General features: G+C 37.6%; 1 protein-coding gene across 2 annotated transcripts; it reads right to left on the bottom strand.

The window, feature by feature from the left end:
• Nucleotides 1-800: 800 nt before the first annotated feature.
• LOC121417450 (splicing factor 3A subunit 2-like) lies at nucleotides 801-17,622 on the bottom strand. Of its 2 annotated transcripts, none has more exons than XM_041611167.1 (8): nucleotides 17,588-17,622; nucleotides 8,786-8,943; nucleotides 7,021-7,139; nucleotides 6,150-6,259; nucleotides 5,184-5,233; nucleotides 4,159-4,299; nucleotides 2,808-2,876; nucleotides 801-1,546 (listed from the first exon to the last, which is right to left on the bottom strand). In XM_041611167.1, the coding sequence occupies exons 2-8, from the start codon at nucleotides 8,909-8,911 to the stop codon at nucleotides 971-973; spliced, it is 1,191 nt and encodes a 396-aa protein (XP_041467101.1). In that variant the 5' UTR covers nucleotides 8,912-8,943; nucleotides 17,588-17,622; the 3' UTR covers nucleotides 801-970. The 2 variants fall into 2 exon arrangements, with proteins under 2 accessions (XP_041467101.1, XP_041467100.1); XM_041611166.1 differs by lacking the exon at nucleotides 17,588-17,622 and adding an exon at nucleotides 16,700-16,765.
• Nucleotides 17,623-17,996: the final 374 nt, after the last annotated feature.

Here is a 17,996-nt window from a genome sequence, read left to right as displayed (position 1 = left end):
AATCACACTGAACTTTCAAGAAAAATATGAATATATGAACATAGATCTAAAAAAATATTCTAAACAAAAATACAGTATAGTTTAGATATTGACGTCGCTGGCTTTACAGTTGTGGTTGAATGGATCAATCGTAACTCTTTGTAAGACAGGGCCCTGATATCAAATTAATTTTTCTTTTAGTTAAGGCCTTCTGTATGTATAACTTGATATGTAAGAGTAGACTAATTGGATCTAGCCCTCCATTTCAAACAATTATTGATCCCTATACAGATTATTTACAAAGCGGCTTAATAATTAAAAACAAAAACAAAGAAATGCAATGTACAACATAAAGACAAAATGTCCCGAAATTGAAAAATGTTACGTCACTGGCTATTATTGACCGACTACCATTCCAAATCCTGTATGTATGACGAGAAGAAACATATTCAGGAAACAATATCATCAGGGTTTAATGTACAGATTGAAAGTGACAAAAACATATGAGCTTGATCTTTTGGGGGTTATGACTGAAATATAATTTCAAAAACTAAATTCTTCTTTTTCATTTCAGTTTAAATTTTGATATATGATTTTTTCCCTGAAAGAATAAGCATCCTCTCTGGGTAGTAGTAAAGATTTTCTTCAATAAAGGTCCCTCAAGCTTCAAGCACTAAATCTTACAAATAAAGAAAATACGAATCAGAAATCCCTTATAAAGGTTATATCCTAAAGTCTGTTACCATCTCATGCCCGAGAAGTGGTTTTAATATCCCCAAAATAAATATTACAGATTTCATTTTGTAATTTTTTAACAATCCTGATTTGAATTTGTACATTTCAATTTGAAATTTCACCCATAATTTTCATGTCTAGATCAAGCCTTTCACACAGCAAGAGGTTTACAATAAACTCTTAAGATTTATCTGACAATGAATAAACTGAAAATAGGTATTTTACAGAACAACCACAACTTATTAAAAGCTTTAAACTATGATGATGATGAGGTTTCGCTGGTTGAAGTCTTGTCTTCCGATGTCGATGTTGGTAGATCCATGCTGGGAGGAGGGGGCATCGGGGGAGGGGCCGGAGGGGGAGGCAGGAAGTTAGGCACCCCGCCTGATGAGACGGCGCTTGGGGGACGGGGTGGAGGGGGGATGGGTAGGGGAAGGTTGCCCCCCATGTTTGGGGGTGGGAGGGGCATGTTGGGTGGAGGGGGAGGAGGGGGGTGCAACCGCGGCATGGGGCCGCTGCCTCCGGCGCTGGGTGGGGGAACCGGGGGCGGCGGGAGGGGCATGGAGTTTGGGGGAGGGATCGGGCGGGGCGGCATCATGCCATGAGGCATGGGGAAGGGAGGGGGTGGGGGCATGGGCATGTTGGGGGGTGGAGGAAGGCGTGGCATTCCGGGTGGACCGGGGGGCATGCCCGGTGGAGGCATACCAGCTGGGGGTGTCGGGGGGACAGGGGGGTTCGCTCCAATATGAGGGGCTCCTTTAAGGGCACTGGGGGTGGGTGGGGGAGGAACCATCGGCTTGATCTCCATCTTGAAATGAAACTGTAGGAAAAACTGTAAAAGAGAAAACAAAAGAACACAATATCATGTTAATATTAAAAAAAGGTTTACTTAGGATAAAAATATTACAGAAAAAAATTGGCAATATGAATCTGAAATACAGTATGAGTATGTCATATACAGTTTAGTTTTAATGTCAATGTCATAGATCTCAGCCATATATTGCTAAAGTGACACAAAATTGGTAACATGTCAATGAAGACAACAATTTTGTTGTTTTGTTAGTTGTTTCACACTTTCAAAGTTCTATTTATAATGCAACTACCCCTCCTTCCAAATATAGTTAACGTTTCAAATCATTTTCAAGATGAATATTCATATAAACCCTTAGAAAAAATAAAGGGTTTTGACCCTGATAATAGTTTTTAAATAAAGTTGCCCTGCCCCCCCTTTGTTTTGTAAATGCTCTGTTAAGATAAGTTTTCTTTCATGTTCTATGCATTTATTGTTTTTGTCATGGCGCACTCATCACAAGCTGTGCTTTTTAAGTTGCTACCTCCATTGTTTTGTACAAATTGTTGGAAATATTATGTACTTCATTCATTCATTCTTTCATAATGAAACAAAAAATGAGTTCATGTTGACATGTTGAGAAGTACTCCATGACACAATTATGAGTATATGGGGCCACAATAACATGTAAAGTACTCCAAGAACGCACACACACACATAGGGAATAGACAAAAGTGTGTAACTTTTTGCGCACTTAACCTTTTGGAGTGCTTTTTTTTCTTTGTACGTCATAAGAACGCGTAGTAGTTCTTTCCACCCATTGATGGGAATAACCAAGACCTGCCAACACCTGGGAATGAAAAATTGTATTCTGTGATAATTTTTTTAAAATTTTTCCCCAATAAAGTGTATTTCATAATAAAATGCTTGGCGCGCTCACTCATCGCGGTGCTCAAGCTGCATGCAAGCTGAAATGCAAACAGCTCTTGCAGGTGAAAAAAAAAACATTGAAACATGTGTATATCCCACCCTGGTTTTAACAAATTGATTGGAAAAAAAAACAAATTACCTGAAATTACATTGATCTAATAACCATATTTGTGTAAGTTTTATGAAAAAGAGATATATAGAGATGATTTTTCGCAATAAATTACTATTTTGTAAAAAAAACACATTTTTAAAGGAAAAACGTACTGCCGTATTTGGGTTGCAAAAATGTACTAAATACGCCTAAAACATACTGGTTGGCAGGTCTGAACCCCCCCGCCTGCAAACATATTTCTGAAAAGAAAAGAATTGATACCTGTTTCGTTTCCTTGTTCCATGATGTCCAGAACTTGTTCTCACTCTTGTCTACTTCTCTACTAGGAACCTATGATGTGAAAAAAGGAAGGACTTTGTAACATTTTGACAACTGAATGTGTCTTTAATAGAGTGAATATGTGTGCAAATCATGTGTTCAGGTCTTACAAAGAGTTATGATTGATCTGATCAATTGCAACTATGGATGGCCAGCAACGTCAACATCTATTATGAATCTTTGTTCAAAATATTTTCTAACTACGATGTATATTCATGCAGCCATTGTTTTCTTGAAAATTCATTCTCTCTACATACAAAGGATATTGTGCATATTTTTCGTAAAAAAAATTATGACACTAATGGATTTCCATAGAGTTACGATTGATCGGATCAATCGTAACTCTTTGTAAGATGGGGCCCTGGAGCAAGTTAGCTTGTGTAAAAGCAGAAAAATCAAATAAGATCAACAAAACTTTGAGCAAAATTGAACAAGCAATAAAGTTACTTACCTCCATCAATACACTGAATCCTATTAATTAAATCCAATTTTTACTTTACGAAGACCACATTTATAATTGGCTGTTAAGAAAGAACCTTCCCTGGTGACTAATTGTTTTGTTTTTGGGGTGGTGGTGGGATACAACTGGGTGACATCACATTTGCTTCGGTTTTAATATCTCAAAGAGCAGAGGGTTAGAGATGGGATTGTAATACAGTTTTTGGTTACGAAAAATGCAAACATGAGAAGGGTGCATTTATTTTTGGAGGTTACATGTAGGTTATAGGCTTGTTTTAACATATAAATTTTCCATGGGAGCAAATCTTATGGAACCCAACTTAACCGCCCTGTTGACTTTCTAGTTTCAGGATGAATTGAATGAAAGTGAAAATCCATATTTTATTGTTCGAAATAGAAATATTGCGCCGTGAGCATCTTTTTATGATGGTTACTGGCATATTACAAATGTTCATATTATTATTATTTTATTATTCCGTAAATTAATTTTGCCCAATTGATTGTGGGCCCGGCTGTCACTATGCAGTGCCAGATCGACGAGGTTCTATCCCTTAATGTTGAACGCCGCTCTCCCCTCTTTTGGTCTGATGCAGCCTGGGTTTGAACTCCCAACCTCCTGGTTGTAAGACGGATGCTCTACCAACTGAGCCAACACTCCATGATATACCAGTGTATAACCGCTACGCTACAATATTACAAAACTAGTAGTGAGTATAGTGCAGTCAGAAAGTATACAGCTTTTTGACTTTTTACAAAATACTTTCTTTCTCGTGGAAGGGGAGGGGCATATCTCCCTTCCTAACACCCCCCCTAAAGATGCTATACAGCGTAATACCTTGAATGAAATGGTTTCATACGGCTCGGCGGCAAAGAGGAGATATTGCCACTTCTTATCTGGGGGTTCTATCCTCTGCTCGTAAGCCGACATGAAGCGATGACGGGGGTAGGTTCCTTCTGATATCTCGGGATAATCAATCTATATGGAGTAAGAGAGAGAGAGAGAGGGAGAGATTATCTATTATCGTTATTATCATAGAATTAGTATTTTAATTATCATTTTGATGATTATTATCACAGGTAACTTCTGATATCTCGGGATAATCGATCTATATGGAGTGCAAGAGAGAGAGAGAGAGATTATCTATTATCATTATTATCATAGAATTAGTATTTTAATTATCATTTTGATGATTATTATCACAGGTAACTTCTGATATCTCGGGATAATCGATCTATATGGAGTGCAAGAGAGAGAGATTATCCATTATCATTATCATCGTAGAATTAGTATTTCAATTATCATTTTGATGATTATTATAATAATCACAGGTAACTTCTGATATCTCACAATAATAAATCTGTATAGAGAGAGAGTTTATCTATTATCATGAGTATTGTTACTATATTCTTATAAGAACATTATCATTGTCAAAATGATCATTACTATACATATCTTATTCTTCTTTTTCTCCTCCTCCTTCCTCTTCATCCTCTCCTTTCTTCGCCTTCTTCTTCTCCAATACTAAGTAAACCCTAATTCTTATCTCTACATTATTCTAAAACAAAAACGCTTTTACAATCCTAACTCTAACTGGTTCCAAGACATTTGCTCCGCTGCAAATTCCACACACTAATGGAATGACCAACTTCAACCCTGGATTGAACACCACACCCTATCCTTAACTTAACCCTAAACCTAACATAGCACCCTATTCCAATCTTAACCCTGTATCTCAGATGAAATAAAGCCTGGAGCAAATGTCGCGTCACCCTAACCCCATGCCCTGTGAGATACGAGGATCATAGCAAATGCATGTTGTGTCAGCGGCAATTTACCAATGCAGTTTGAATAATACCCACCTGGAATAATAAGCTCTGCTGATCATTATCAGGGTCTTTCTGTTTCGTAACTGAAAAAAAAGAAAGTAAATAAAACAAATAGTTATTTCCAATCTCATATAAGAATAATAAAAACTAAAAAGTTCAAACTACATCCACAGTAAAGCAAAAATCCATCTCATATCAGAACATATATAGTGACTTTACCCAATATTCAAAGCAGTGATTCTGGTAAAAAAAATGTATGTAACTGCTGAAGAATTGGCAAAATAAGCATTTCATTCCATCCTTTGGCTAATATGTTTTATTCATGTACACAGACACTTAGGTGGTCATTTTTTAAATAAAATTTTATACGAACTCATTTTGTGATCGCTGAGTACAAGTGGCATTCAAGCTCCTGCCATGTCAAATCAATAAAAAGATGTTAAAAGCTGGGGGTTGTTGCTACCGTAATTGGCGTTCCAGGATAGAGCCTCGTTGATCGGGTGCTGCTCAGTGGTTGCCAGACTCACAATCAATTGGGAAAGATTAATTTTCGGGGGAATTTCTGCATGTTTTCTAATTTCTTCAAGCCAACAAAGCGAAGAGACACTAGTACTGCACGGAAATTTTACTGTGTAAGAGCGCATTTGATTGCCCAGTTCTGTTCAGTAGGGGTATGGTCTATAGGGAGTTAATGGAGCGCTAATAGTTTTCTGAATATTAACTTGGATGTCCATTAGTGATCCATGAAATGAGGAACTTATGAGACTGGTCAGAATGCCCCCCCAGACCCGTGATTAATTGGAAAATTAATTGGAGAATTTTGCAGAATTTCTATTTCTGGTTTCTACCCAAAATTGGCATTCAACGATTGAATGGATAGAGCAATATTAATCTGGCACTGCCCAGCAGCTGCCAGACTCACGATCAATTAATTTCGGGAGGATTTTTTTTTTTTTTTTAACAAAATATTACCATTATTCATTGGTCATTGAACATTACCTTTATATCCTGGCCTCCCAATCTTGACAAATTTTCTGATCTCGACCCGAGACTTCTCCGGCGCTGGCTGGGCAGGTGCATCCTTGGCTTCCTTTGCTGCTCGACGAGCTCTGAAAACCATAACAAAATCCTTCTTTCAATACAATAGTATACAAATGAACATTGCTCAATCCATCTTCACTCCAGTTAAGGCGCTGTTAGAAACACAGCACAAAGCCGTTGGGCCCACAAATGCAATATCAATTGAAGGTGTGGCTAATTTCTCTTCATCATGTTTCATTAAGAATATGCACTTTGTGGAATTCATATATCGTGATATATGGTGGAGTTGCTCGCAGATGACGTCATAAATCAAAAGCTATTAAAGTCCCTCCTTAATGATGTTCATCAACCCTTCACCAATGTTTTAAGAGGGGGCGTCGTGGTCTAGTGGTTAAAACTCGTCTTTCAATCTGAGGGACGTGGGTTCAATTCCCAGCCATTGCATGTTTTCCTTCTGCAAGAAATTTAGCTACATTGTGCGGCACTCAACCCTGGTGAAGTAAATGGATATCCAGGAGGGAAAAAATTTCAATGCTTGAGCGCCTAGGTAGCCAGGGTAAAAATAATAGCAGGGCCGCTGGGAGACCAGTATTTTTGGACTGAAGTGGCTATTAATTTTTTCTTTAATATTTTTGGTCATGTATATTAAAACTAATTTATTATCAGTGTTCAAGGAAGGTCCCAACTTACCCAGGGCCCTCTTGTAAATCACTTTATGTATGTTACAGTAACTGAAGGGGCTACCCTGGTAAAAGAAAATCACAAACAAACAATAAATGAAAAATAAACAAATAAATAAATAATAATATAACAAAATAAACAAACTTACAGATTAGATTGATGCTTCTTGCCCTGGGTATGCGCCAAGTAACTGCCTTCGTTGTTGTGTAACGTCAAACAAAGCTTGCATTCATAAGATCCCAAATGATTCCTCATAAAGTAAGGATCCTGAAAACGTTGATAAACCCAAGAATGGTAAAATTATTTAAATTCAAATTTATTTCCACAGTTAAAAATATACATATATGCAAATCATTGACATTAAAAGATATATTACATTTGGAGGGTCAGAGAACTACAAAGTTCTGCTTGTATAAATTGGCCCCATTATAAGAATAAATCATATTAAAGGGGAAGTTCACCCTGACAAAAAGTTTATTGTGAAAATAGCAGAAAAAATAATAAAAAAATATTGCCGAAGGTTTGAGAAAAATTTATCAAATAATTAAAAAGTTATTAGAATTTCAATTATTTGATTTGTGACGTCATATGCGAGCAGATTCCTACATAGCAAATGGTAAAAAATCAATGAAATGTCATTTTCTAAGAAAATTGAAAATGGTTTTCACTGTACCTTTTGTATATCAACAGACAAATCATTTCACAAAGAAAACAAAATTAAGTCATAAGGAACCATACAAAATTTAACATTCATGCATTTTATATTACATGCAGCTGCTTGTTTATGACGTCACAAATCCAAAACTTTGAACTCTAATAACTTTCTTACTCTTTAATGGATTTTCCTCAAACCTTCACCTTTATTTTTTACTATTTTTTTTTTCTGCTATTTTTACAACAAAGTTTTCTTCAGGGTGAACTTCCCCTTTAATACATGTACATGTAAAATGAACAATGAAAATATAATCATACATAATTACAAATAAGTCTAAGAGAGAGAAAGGGGGAGGGGGTGTGAAAACAAATCATTTCAGAAGTGCTGTGTTTAGGAGACAGTTTTGAAATGCAATCAATAAAGAATAGGAATTTATCCAAGTACAGCCTACAAGGTAAAACTGGAAGTTGACTGCAGAAACTGCATTTTTCCCAGTAAATATGGTAAAATAAATAAAGTATGACTATTAAAAGGTAAAAGAAAGTAGGAAAATATTTCATAAGAAAACATATTAAATCAAGTTTAATTGTCACCATACATATACATCTGGTGTGTGAAGTAAAATTATCTTTGTAAAATCATGAAAACTTAGCTCAAAACTGATAATCACTAACACAGAAAAGCATATGTGGGATAGTGTATAAATATTGGTAGGAAAACTAACTGACATTTGATGGAAGTTTGTGCTTACTCTTACTCAATTTGGCAGATATTTTTTTTTTAGATATCAACATGTATACATAAGACTCCATGCACAAACAATTGGTTGGTAATATGATTGGATTCTGTTTATAGTAGTAGTATTTATTTCCGTATTAAAAGCATAATTATATGGTGGACAGCCCATATTCAGCTTGACTGGCACAGTCACGCTGGTCTTCCATGAAACCCATGCCCTTCAAATTGAAATAAGAGAATATATGTGTATACCAGTTCATCCCCTCATCCTTGCCACTAATATCTCATTACCCTCCTCGCACCTATCTATCACTCTTGCTGCCAATGTTATGACCCACTGCCTCAGATACATTCTTAAAATTCATCATATTCGTGTAGAGAAACTACTTCTACTCAACAACCAACCTGCGGATAGCCGCTGATCCTCGAATACCGGGGGAAGAACAACTAAGAAGAAGAAGAAGGTTCAAACTCATTTTGGGAACGTCACAACTGGTATTTATCATAGAGTTTAACTAACCTTATTGAGATCAATGGTTTCCAAGGCAAGCTGTCTCAGCCTCTCTCTCCTGTCGCGGTTAGACTCTGACTGGGAGGCCACGCCCCCTCCGCCCGTTTTCCCTCCAGCGCGGTTTTGGAAGTCCATGTTGACTCACAGCCAATGAGACCTTAGGAATGCTAAAGTTTAAGACAAAAAAAATATAAACACTTCAAGGAATATCAGAACAGTGTCTGTCTTTGAGCATCATTACCATTTTTTTTACATGCATGCAGGGCCAAATGTCAATTTATCATAATTTTCTTTAGATTTTTTCAAATAAATACCTTTCATTGATAAAAAAAGTGAAGCAATCATACATGTCCTATTATAAATCAGATACAATACAGGGCAACACAATATGAATACAGTACTACAGTAATATACAGAAACAAATATATGGTAGTTTTTCAATATACAAAAAAACATATATAACATGGGATAAATGTATACACTTGAAGGTAGGCCTGGGACTTTCGGGTTTTTTTCTCTTCGGGTACCCGTGGGAATTTTCGGGCGGGTACCCGGGTACCCGAAAATCATGTCGCTCGAAATATGGCTGATTAAAAACCCCATAGGTGACGTCATCGCAAGCCAATTTATGAATGAAAATATAGTAAGCATGCGCATTGCAAGCCTCCCGTGCCCCACGCACTATTCCATCGAAACAAGTCTGCAATACCGGTACTCTTGTCACCTCGTACCCAAATCGACCTAGAATTCCACTTTTCTATATTTCATATGAATTATAAAAGGTATTCTCAGAGGATCTGTTTTCTCGCCGATACCGCACAGGTAAGCAAATTTTTATTACTTCTTGCTTTTCCGTCAAAATCTTACGAAGTAGCGTCGATATTACATCGTGTTCGTGAGTTTGTAGAATCTATCGCTACGTGAACAAAGTCATTTGATTTCCGGGATTCGGAGCGTCAAATGCGCCAGCCAATCACGATCGTGTTATCATTTTCGGTTTATGATGAACTGAAAATATCAAGGACGTGATTGGCTGGCGCCTCGTATGCTCCGAAACCCGGAAATCAATTGACTTTGTTCACGTAGCGATAGATTCTACAAACTCACAAACACGATGTAATATCGACGCTACTTCGTAAGAATTTGATGGAAAAGCAAGAAGTAATAAAATTTGCTTACCTGCGTGGTATCGGTGAGAAAACAGATCCTCTCAGAATATCTTTCATAATTCATATGAAATAAAGGAAAGAGGAATTCTAGGTCGATTTTGGTACGACGTGACAGGGTATTGCAGACTTGTTTTGATGGAATACTGCGTGGTGCTGAGGCTTGCAATGCGCATGCTTATTTTTTCATTCATAAATTGGCTTGCGTCGCAGTGGCTGGATGACGTCACTGCGCTGCAAAAGAAACATGGCGACGATTGAACGATCTCAGTCACATCATCATCACTTGAAAAACTAGTATATTTATGGATATTTCGAGGGTAATTGGTGAGATTCAAAATGAGACTTGTGTACTTTTGTGACGAGTTACAATCATGTCTTACACAACGTAATACAAATCAAATGTACGTTATACTGGTGAGCAGTTTTCGGGTATCGGGTATTGATTTTTCTACCCGGGTACCCGAGGCTTCCGGGCGGGACCCGGGTACCCGGGTTTTAGTCCCAGCCCTACTTGAAGGAGGAGGAAGGTTTGTGCAATCACTAACACTATACCAACACCAACACCGAACTTGAAGTCAGGATTTTCCCAATCCCTGGTGATGGTGAATACCATGCCTCAAGCAACTCAGGAAGGCGTTTTTGCTTTGTAGATGTTTCCGGTAACAATGGCCTGCTTCAGGTCGGTTCTCAGAATACCAATCTTTCAAGGCTCTTTGATCCTGGTTGTAGGCAGCTTGAACAGCAGGGGACCATTCAGGCTTACCTCTTTTCTTCATCGACAGATAGCAGTGAGGTAGTGAGAGAGATACCTCCACCATTGATTCTGTCAAGCTGCATAGGAGATAGTTTGTGTCTATTCTATCCAGTAATGAAATATCATCCAGATTTTGCCCCCCTCTATAGACGTGTGCGTCGCTAGGATGCAATCACAAAATGGACAATATGGTGTCAATAACATGTAAGTAAAATGCTCTTCTACTTTTAATAATTTCAATTTATTTAAGCGTGAATCTATAAAAAACACTAACAATTTTTTTGCCAAGCGTTGCCAACCAACATTATCGCCCATTGACATAAGTGTTAACATCACATTCTAAAGATAACTAGCAGTTTGGCGCATTATTATTGTTACCCAATTCGTTGGTGCGTGTGAGCCAATGGTATCCCGCCCCAGGTTTCATGGGGAGTAAGCCTAGATGTATAGTAGAAAATTGGGATCATCCCAGTTTACAGGGACTAGCTCAGTTTTCAAAGATTTCTCCACACAAGAAATCTAGGAAAGTTCATTCACCTGTCAAGTGCACACACTCCTCAATGTAAACATATCGGCCCGAATTCACAAAGGTGGTTTTGAAAACCCACGGTTGAGCCCAGTGGACTCATGAATAAAATAGCGTATCTAACCATGGTAACAGACGTCAATTTGGCACAAAGTGACAAATGCGCGCATCAGCATTGGACATGTTTTATACCGATACACGCTAAATTAAGCGTAATTTATACTGGAAATATGCATAAATCATGGACTCAACCGTGGGTTTTGTGAATTCGGGCCATCAGGTTTCATAACAAGATTATTAGAAGATGGCAAGTCATGAAAAATAGATGGTGAACTGGGGAGAATTGAGGTCACTGAATATATTTTTAGCACTGACTAACTAGTCTCAATTTCCGTAATTGCTACATTTCTTTGTCCCGCAGGGGGAAGTGAAAAAACGTCCCCTTAATTTCAAGGACAGTCTAAATCTATCAAGACAAGGTTTGTCTTCGTTTATGAGGATATCCTATTGTTCTTCTCCAACGTTATCCGACACACGCGTCTGTACAGTAGAGGCGCACGGCCAATATGGGAGACTGTCTCCCAAGAGAGAGATTATCTCCAAATAGAGACTTTTGTAAATAATTTGGGTATCCAATTTCAGAGAGTATTCAGTTTGGGAGACCAATTTCCTTTGTTTACATTTGCTGCAAAAGGATTACCTTGGCAGCAAATAAAAATGTGATAGGCAGATTTCTCATGTAAAATTACCCCTTTTCACCGTATACTTTTGTTTTGATAAGGATTATTGTTGTCATCCACACACAAAACAAATGGGCTTCTGACCTTAGTGAGACCAAATTTTGGGTGGAAAAAATACGCTTTTGTTGGTGTTGTTTCCTTTGTTCTTTTGAAAAGCAAGTCTCCAATATGGGAGATTGTCTCCCCTATTGAAGAGTCTCCTATATTGGCCGTGCGCCTCTACTGACTGGCCCCAAACTTTAGACTCTGGTCGGACAAAAGTGCTGGTGTTATAACAAATGGGAGCCCACACGGACACTTTACCGTCGGTGAATGGGGATTACAGTAAAATGTCAGAAATTGTTGAATAAATCCCCAGAAACGACGATTATTCCTGTCTAATTGGTGATTACTAGGTGTGCTGGTAATCGGCCGGTGCGAAACTGCATTAGCGCCTAGTCTTGAGGACGCAATGATTTTTTTTAGATATGTCATATATTTCTTCATCATTGACGTCTTGACACTCTCTCCATAGTGTCTTCAGCGAAGGACCAAAACAAAGATGGATTCCCCCCCAAAATCCATCTTTTTAAACCGAAGTCAAGAGAATTCATTTAATTTTATTAATTCTTACACCTTCCTACGCCTAATGCGTAGGAAGGTTTTAAATATTACTATTTAAAAATGTAAAAAAATGAAGATTTCTTACCTAACTGATGCCGCGTAGACCCCTCGTTCCACATGTAAACAACGGAAATACAATAGCGTCGACCCTTGAACCGCTTATGTATGACGTACTTCCGGAAAGCAATGCCGTCTTAACGAACAATTTAGAGATAAAAAATCTTATTTAACAAATATTAAAATTTATTTCGTGATCATAAATAATTTATATATATTGATATGAATTATTTATGATCACAAAATAAATTTTAATATTTGTTAAATAAGATTTTTTATCTCTAAATTGTTCGTTAAGACGGCATTGCTTTCCGGAAGTACGTCATACATAAGCGGTTCAAGGGTCGACGCTATTGTATTTCCGTTGTTTACATGTGGAACGAGGGGTCTACGCGGCATCAGTTAGGTAAGAAATCTTCATTTTTTTACATTTTTAAATAGTAATATTTAAAACCTTCCTACGCATTAGGCGTAGGAAGGTGTAAGAATTAATAAAATTAAATGAATTCTCTTGACTTCGGTTTAAAAAGATGGATTTTTGGGGGGAATCCATCTTTGTTTTGGTCCTTCGCTGAAGACACTATGGAGAGAGTGTCAAGACGTCAATGATGAAGAAATATATATGACAGAATCAGGGACAACTCGGACCACCTCGGACCGCGGGCCGAGTTGTCCCACCCAGTACGAGATTTTATTTCCACAAATTTGCGTCTATTTTTCCGTCATTTCGAAATTTCTTGTAAAGATTTTCTAGAGATATGGTCTGATGGTAATGTTCTTAACTTTTTATTACTTTTTTTTCAATTAAATTAAAAAAAAGTGTAATTTTAGGCGTTTTTTCGACAGCTCGCGATTCCCATAAGCGCGCGTGTATTAACTGTGACGGTGCTCGGCTCGGCCCCGCTCAACAACTGACTTGATTTTGTGATAATTTCTCCTCAAAGTACCACTTTTATCGCAGAAGATGGACTTTGTTGTATTCCATTACCTCCATTTTCTCATCACAAGGATACAATTTGGTGTATTTGCACGATTTTGTTCAAGTTTTTCACCTTTTTCTCTCTGGTCGCAAGAAGCGAACAACCGATGAACGGTCCGCTGCTCTTCATCGTAATTCTCTGTAGCTCGGCCGCCTAAACTGACGGGGTGGGATTCAGCCCGAATCCACAATGGAAGTGGGCGTGCACAGTCGAGTCAAAGAGCTGAGCTTGACTGAGTGAGAGTGAACTAGAGTTTGAAGCTAGGCAGTGTCGTATAGTCATAGAGGCTCTGCCTTTTTTTTGTAAATATATATTTTTTAATTTTTTCTATATTGATTTTCCCTGGTTTCGAGCTCTAAGATTGTAATGATATAATATGCTTCAATTTCTTTGACTGAGTGTGACTGTGGTGTGGATGTTTGAGTCGCTCAAAAATATTTTTACGTGGGTGGGGGCTCGGGGCGATTTCACTCTTGCCCCGAAATGCGAAAAAAATATATTCAGGGTTTAGCTGTGTGAGTATTGTCTTTATTATTCCAGTAATAGAATATTAATTTAATTGAAATGAGAGTGATGAACATAATGAGAAAGGGAGACAATGATAAGATAAGAATGGAGATAAAATATGATTTGAAAATATTACAATTTACAGAATATAACATATTATTTTCTATTTATTCAAAGTTCATAATTCATTTTTATTCAAAGGCAACTTAGAACATTTTTTCTCTTTGCTTGTCAAATTTTTCCTGAGAAAAAATTACTGTGATTTGGCAGTAAAGACCTTTTGTCAAAAATTCCTAGACAAAATGCCCCCTGGCCCTGTAGGGAAATTTTGGATCCGCCACTGATTATATTTCAAATGGGAATAAGACTCAGTGGCCTAAAACTTGATTAAAAAAATATTCTAAGCTGTAGGGCAAGGCTTCAGTCTCCAAGCTCACGACTGTACAAGTACGTCCACTTCCTTGGCAATTCTGGCTGAATTCCGATCCCGGCAGCCTGACATCCACCCTTGAGACCAAGAAATGAAATTAAAGAAAGTAAATCAGGGAAAAACAAGGAATGGAAAGGGGCACAATAAATTACATCATTTTATTTTAAATTCTGTAAAAAATAAAAATAATTATTAATTAATTTTATTAAAATTCAAGCCCCCAAATAAAACACTTTTTTATTGATTGCTACCCTCAGCCTGACATGCCCACACAGATACACCTAGAACATTTTCACATTTCGGAGGCAGAGTGATATCGCCCCGAGCCACCACTGACCACCCTCGTAAATTTTTTTTTGTTCCACTCAAAACATCCACACCACGGTCACACTGAAAGAAATTGAAGCATATTAATTATTGCAACTTAAATTCAACTCTCTACACCAGGGAAACTCAATATGAAAAATAAACTGTACAAAAAATAGGCCTAAAAATAATAAATTAAAAGTGAAAAATTAAGCCCCCCCCCAAAAAAAAAAATTATTGAGGGCTACCCTCAGCCCGGCATGCCCACACAGCTACACCCGAATATTTTATTTCGCATTTCGGGGGCAGGAGTGAAATCGCCCCGAGCCCCCACCCACGTAAAAGTATTTTTTGTTCGACTCAAACATCCACACCACAGTCACACTCAAAGTCAAAGAAATTAAAGCATATTGATTATTGCAACTTAAAACTCAACTCTACACCACCCAAATTTAATATAAAAAATAAAATGTAAAAAAAATAGGCCTAAAAATAATAAATTTAAATTGAAAAATTAAGCCCCCCCCCCAAAAAAAAAAAAATTATTGATGGCTAGCCTCAGCCCGGCATGCCCACACAGCTAAACCTTGAATATATTTTTTTCGCATTTCGGGGGCAAGAGTGAAATCGCCCCGAGCCCCCACCCACGTAAAAATATTTTTGAGCGACTCTAACATCCACACCACAGTCACACTCAGTCAAAGAAATTGAAGCATATTATATCACTACAATCTTAGAGCTCGAAACCAAGGAAAATCAATATAGAAAAAATTAAAAAATATATATTTACAAAAAAGGCAGAGCCTCTATGACTATACGTCACTGCCTAGCTTCAAACTCTCGCTCAGTCATCAAGCTCAGTTCTTTGACTGTGCACGCCCACTCACATTGTGGATTCGGGCTGAATCCCACCCCGCCAGTTTCGCGGCCGAGCTACAGAGAAGTACGATGAAGAGCAGCGGACCGTTCATCGGTTGTTCGCTTCTTGCGACCAGAGAGAAAAAGGTGAAAAACTTGAACAAAATCGTGCAAATACACCAAATTGTATCCTTGTGATGAGAAAATGGAGGTAATGGAATACAACAAAGTCCATCTTCTGCGATAAAAGTGGTACTTTGAGGAGAAATTATCACAAAATCAAGTCAGTTATTGAGCGGGGCCGAGTCGAGCACCGACACAGTTAATACACGCGCGCCTATGGGAATCGCGAGCTGTCGAAAAAACGCCTAAAATTACACTTTTTTTAATTTCATTGAAAAAAAAGTAATAAAAAGTGAAGAACATTACCATCAGACCTTATCTCTAGAAAATCTTTACAAGAAATTTCGAAATGACGGAAAAATAGACGCAAATTTGTGGAAAAAAATCTCGTACTGGGTGGGACAACTCGGCCTGCGGTCCGAGATGTCCCGTGGTCCGAGTTGTCCCGTCCCCATATGACATATCTAAAAAAAATCATCATCATTGCGTCCTCAAGACTAATTAGCGCCCATGTACACTCACATGAATAGGAAGGAATACCTGGCTTCATTGAGAGAAAGCCTACGTCAGTAAATGATTTTTACTCTCAAGGAGCCGCCTGGCTACCACTGAGTGTACTTGGAGTTGAAATCACCTATTTAACACGTCGACACCCAACCTATGATAAACGAAAACACACATATCAATACGTGGGACTGTAATTAAAGCCATCCTCACTAAATCTTCACTGCATCTTACACTTTACAGCCTATCCGTGTAAAGATCTTGCCCACATTCCTAGATTTTTGACAGACATCTAAACAGATTCAAACAAACATATTTTTCATGCCAAAATACCAAAATTACTCTCAAACATATCAGTAAACTTACTTTTTGGACGCGTTGACAATTCGAAATCGTGTCCTGCGTGCGTTATGGCTTGAACTGAATGTGTAGAGTGAATTTGATCAACCTACCCGATTTTGGACGCAAACATCACGCAATTAGAGGTTATTTCGGTACTATTATGGTGTCCTTCAGTACTAAAACAAATCATGGAAAAATAATTAGACGGTGATCCCTAATTATTTAAAGGAGAATGAAACCATTGGAACATGATAGCTTGTGTGAAAACAGAAAAATCAAAGAAACAGATCAACAAAAGTTTGAGAAAAATCGGACAAATAATGATAAAGTTATGAGCATTTGAATATTGCGATCACTAATGCTATGGAGATACCAAATTGGCAATGCGACAAAGATGTATGATGTCACTTGTGAACAACTCTACCCATTACTTTAGTATATATTTCACTTGAATTGCCTCTTTTATCACATCTATCAATAGATCATGTGTTCTTACTACATGAGGGCATGTAATACATATTTTTTAAGAATCATGGATAAAGAGTTTGTATCATCATAAGAAAAAGCAAAAAGAGACATTTTGAGGGTATTTTATAGTCCACCAAAGGGAAAGTTGTTCATCAGTGACATCACACATTGCCAATGGAAGGATCTCCATAGCATTAGTGATTGCAATGTTTAAATACTCATAACTTTGTCATTATTTGTCCGATTTTTCTCAAACTTTCTTTATTCTTATTCTTTGATTTTTCTGTTTCTATACAAGCCCATTTGTTCCAAAGGTTTCATTCCCCTTTAAGACACGTAAAATTAAAGTTTAGTTTCCATCTTTCTAGTTTAATTTCACTTGTTGAAAAAAAAATCGATTAGATACATGGGTTTAACTGCAGAATACCCCGCACATTTCATTACCTCAACGTTGGCGAGCCAACGACCTACGATGTGAGCAGTGGCGTACCGTGGGTCACGGCATTGGGGGGGGGGGCACCAGCAAAAATTTCGGGTCACTTAGGGAGCGCGCGAAGCGCGCTTAGTTTTCAGGTATACTGACCTAATAGAGATATTTTAAGGACATGCAGTGCCATCAAACGAATATGTATCTCACTGATTAAATAATGCGGGCGCGAAGCGTGAGCTGAAAATTTTTGATATTGAGGGCTAAAAATTGACATTATAAGCAAATTGTTTTGTAATCATGATACTTAATTGTCTCGTTAAACAAACAATGCGAGCGCGAAGCGCAAGCTAAAATTTTTGTATATACTGACCCTAAACAAGGAAATTTTAGGGATTATATTTTAGAATCCATTAAGAGTATAAA

The sequence above is a fragment of the Lytechinus variegatus genome, chromosome 6 (genome assembly GCF_018143015.1).
Source record: "Lytechinus variegatus isolate NC3 chromosome 6, Lvar_3.0, whole genome shotgun sequence".
In the NCBI taxonomy this organism is placed as follows: domain Eukaryota; kingdom Metazoa; phylum Echinodermata; class Echinoidea; order Temnopleuroida; family Toxopneustidae; genus Lytechinus; species Lytechinus variegatus.
This window is presented reverse-complemented; position numbering and strand designations above follow the sequence as displayed.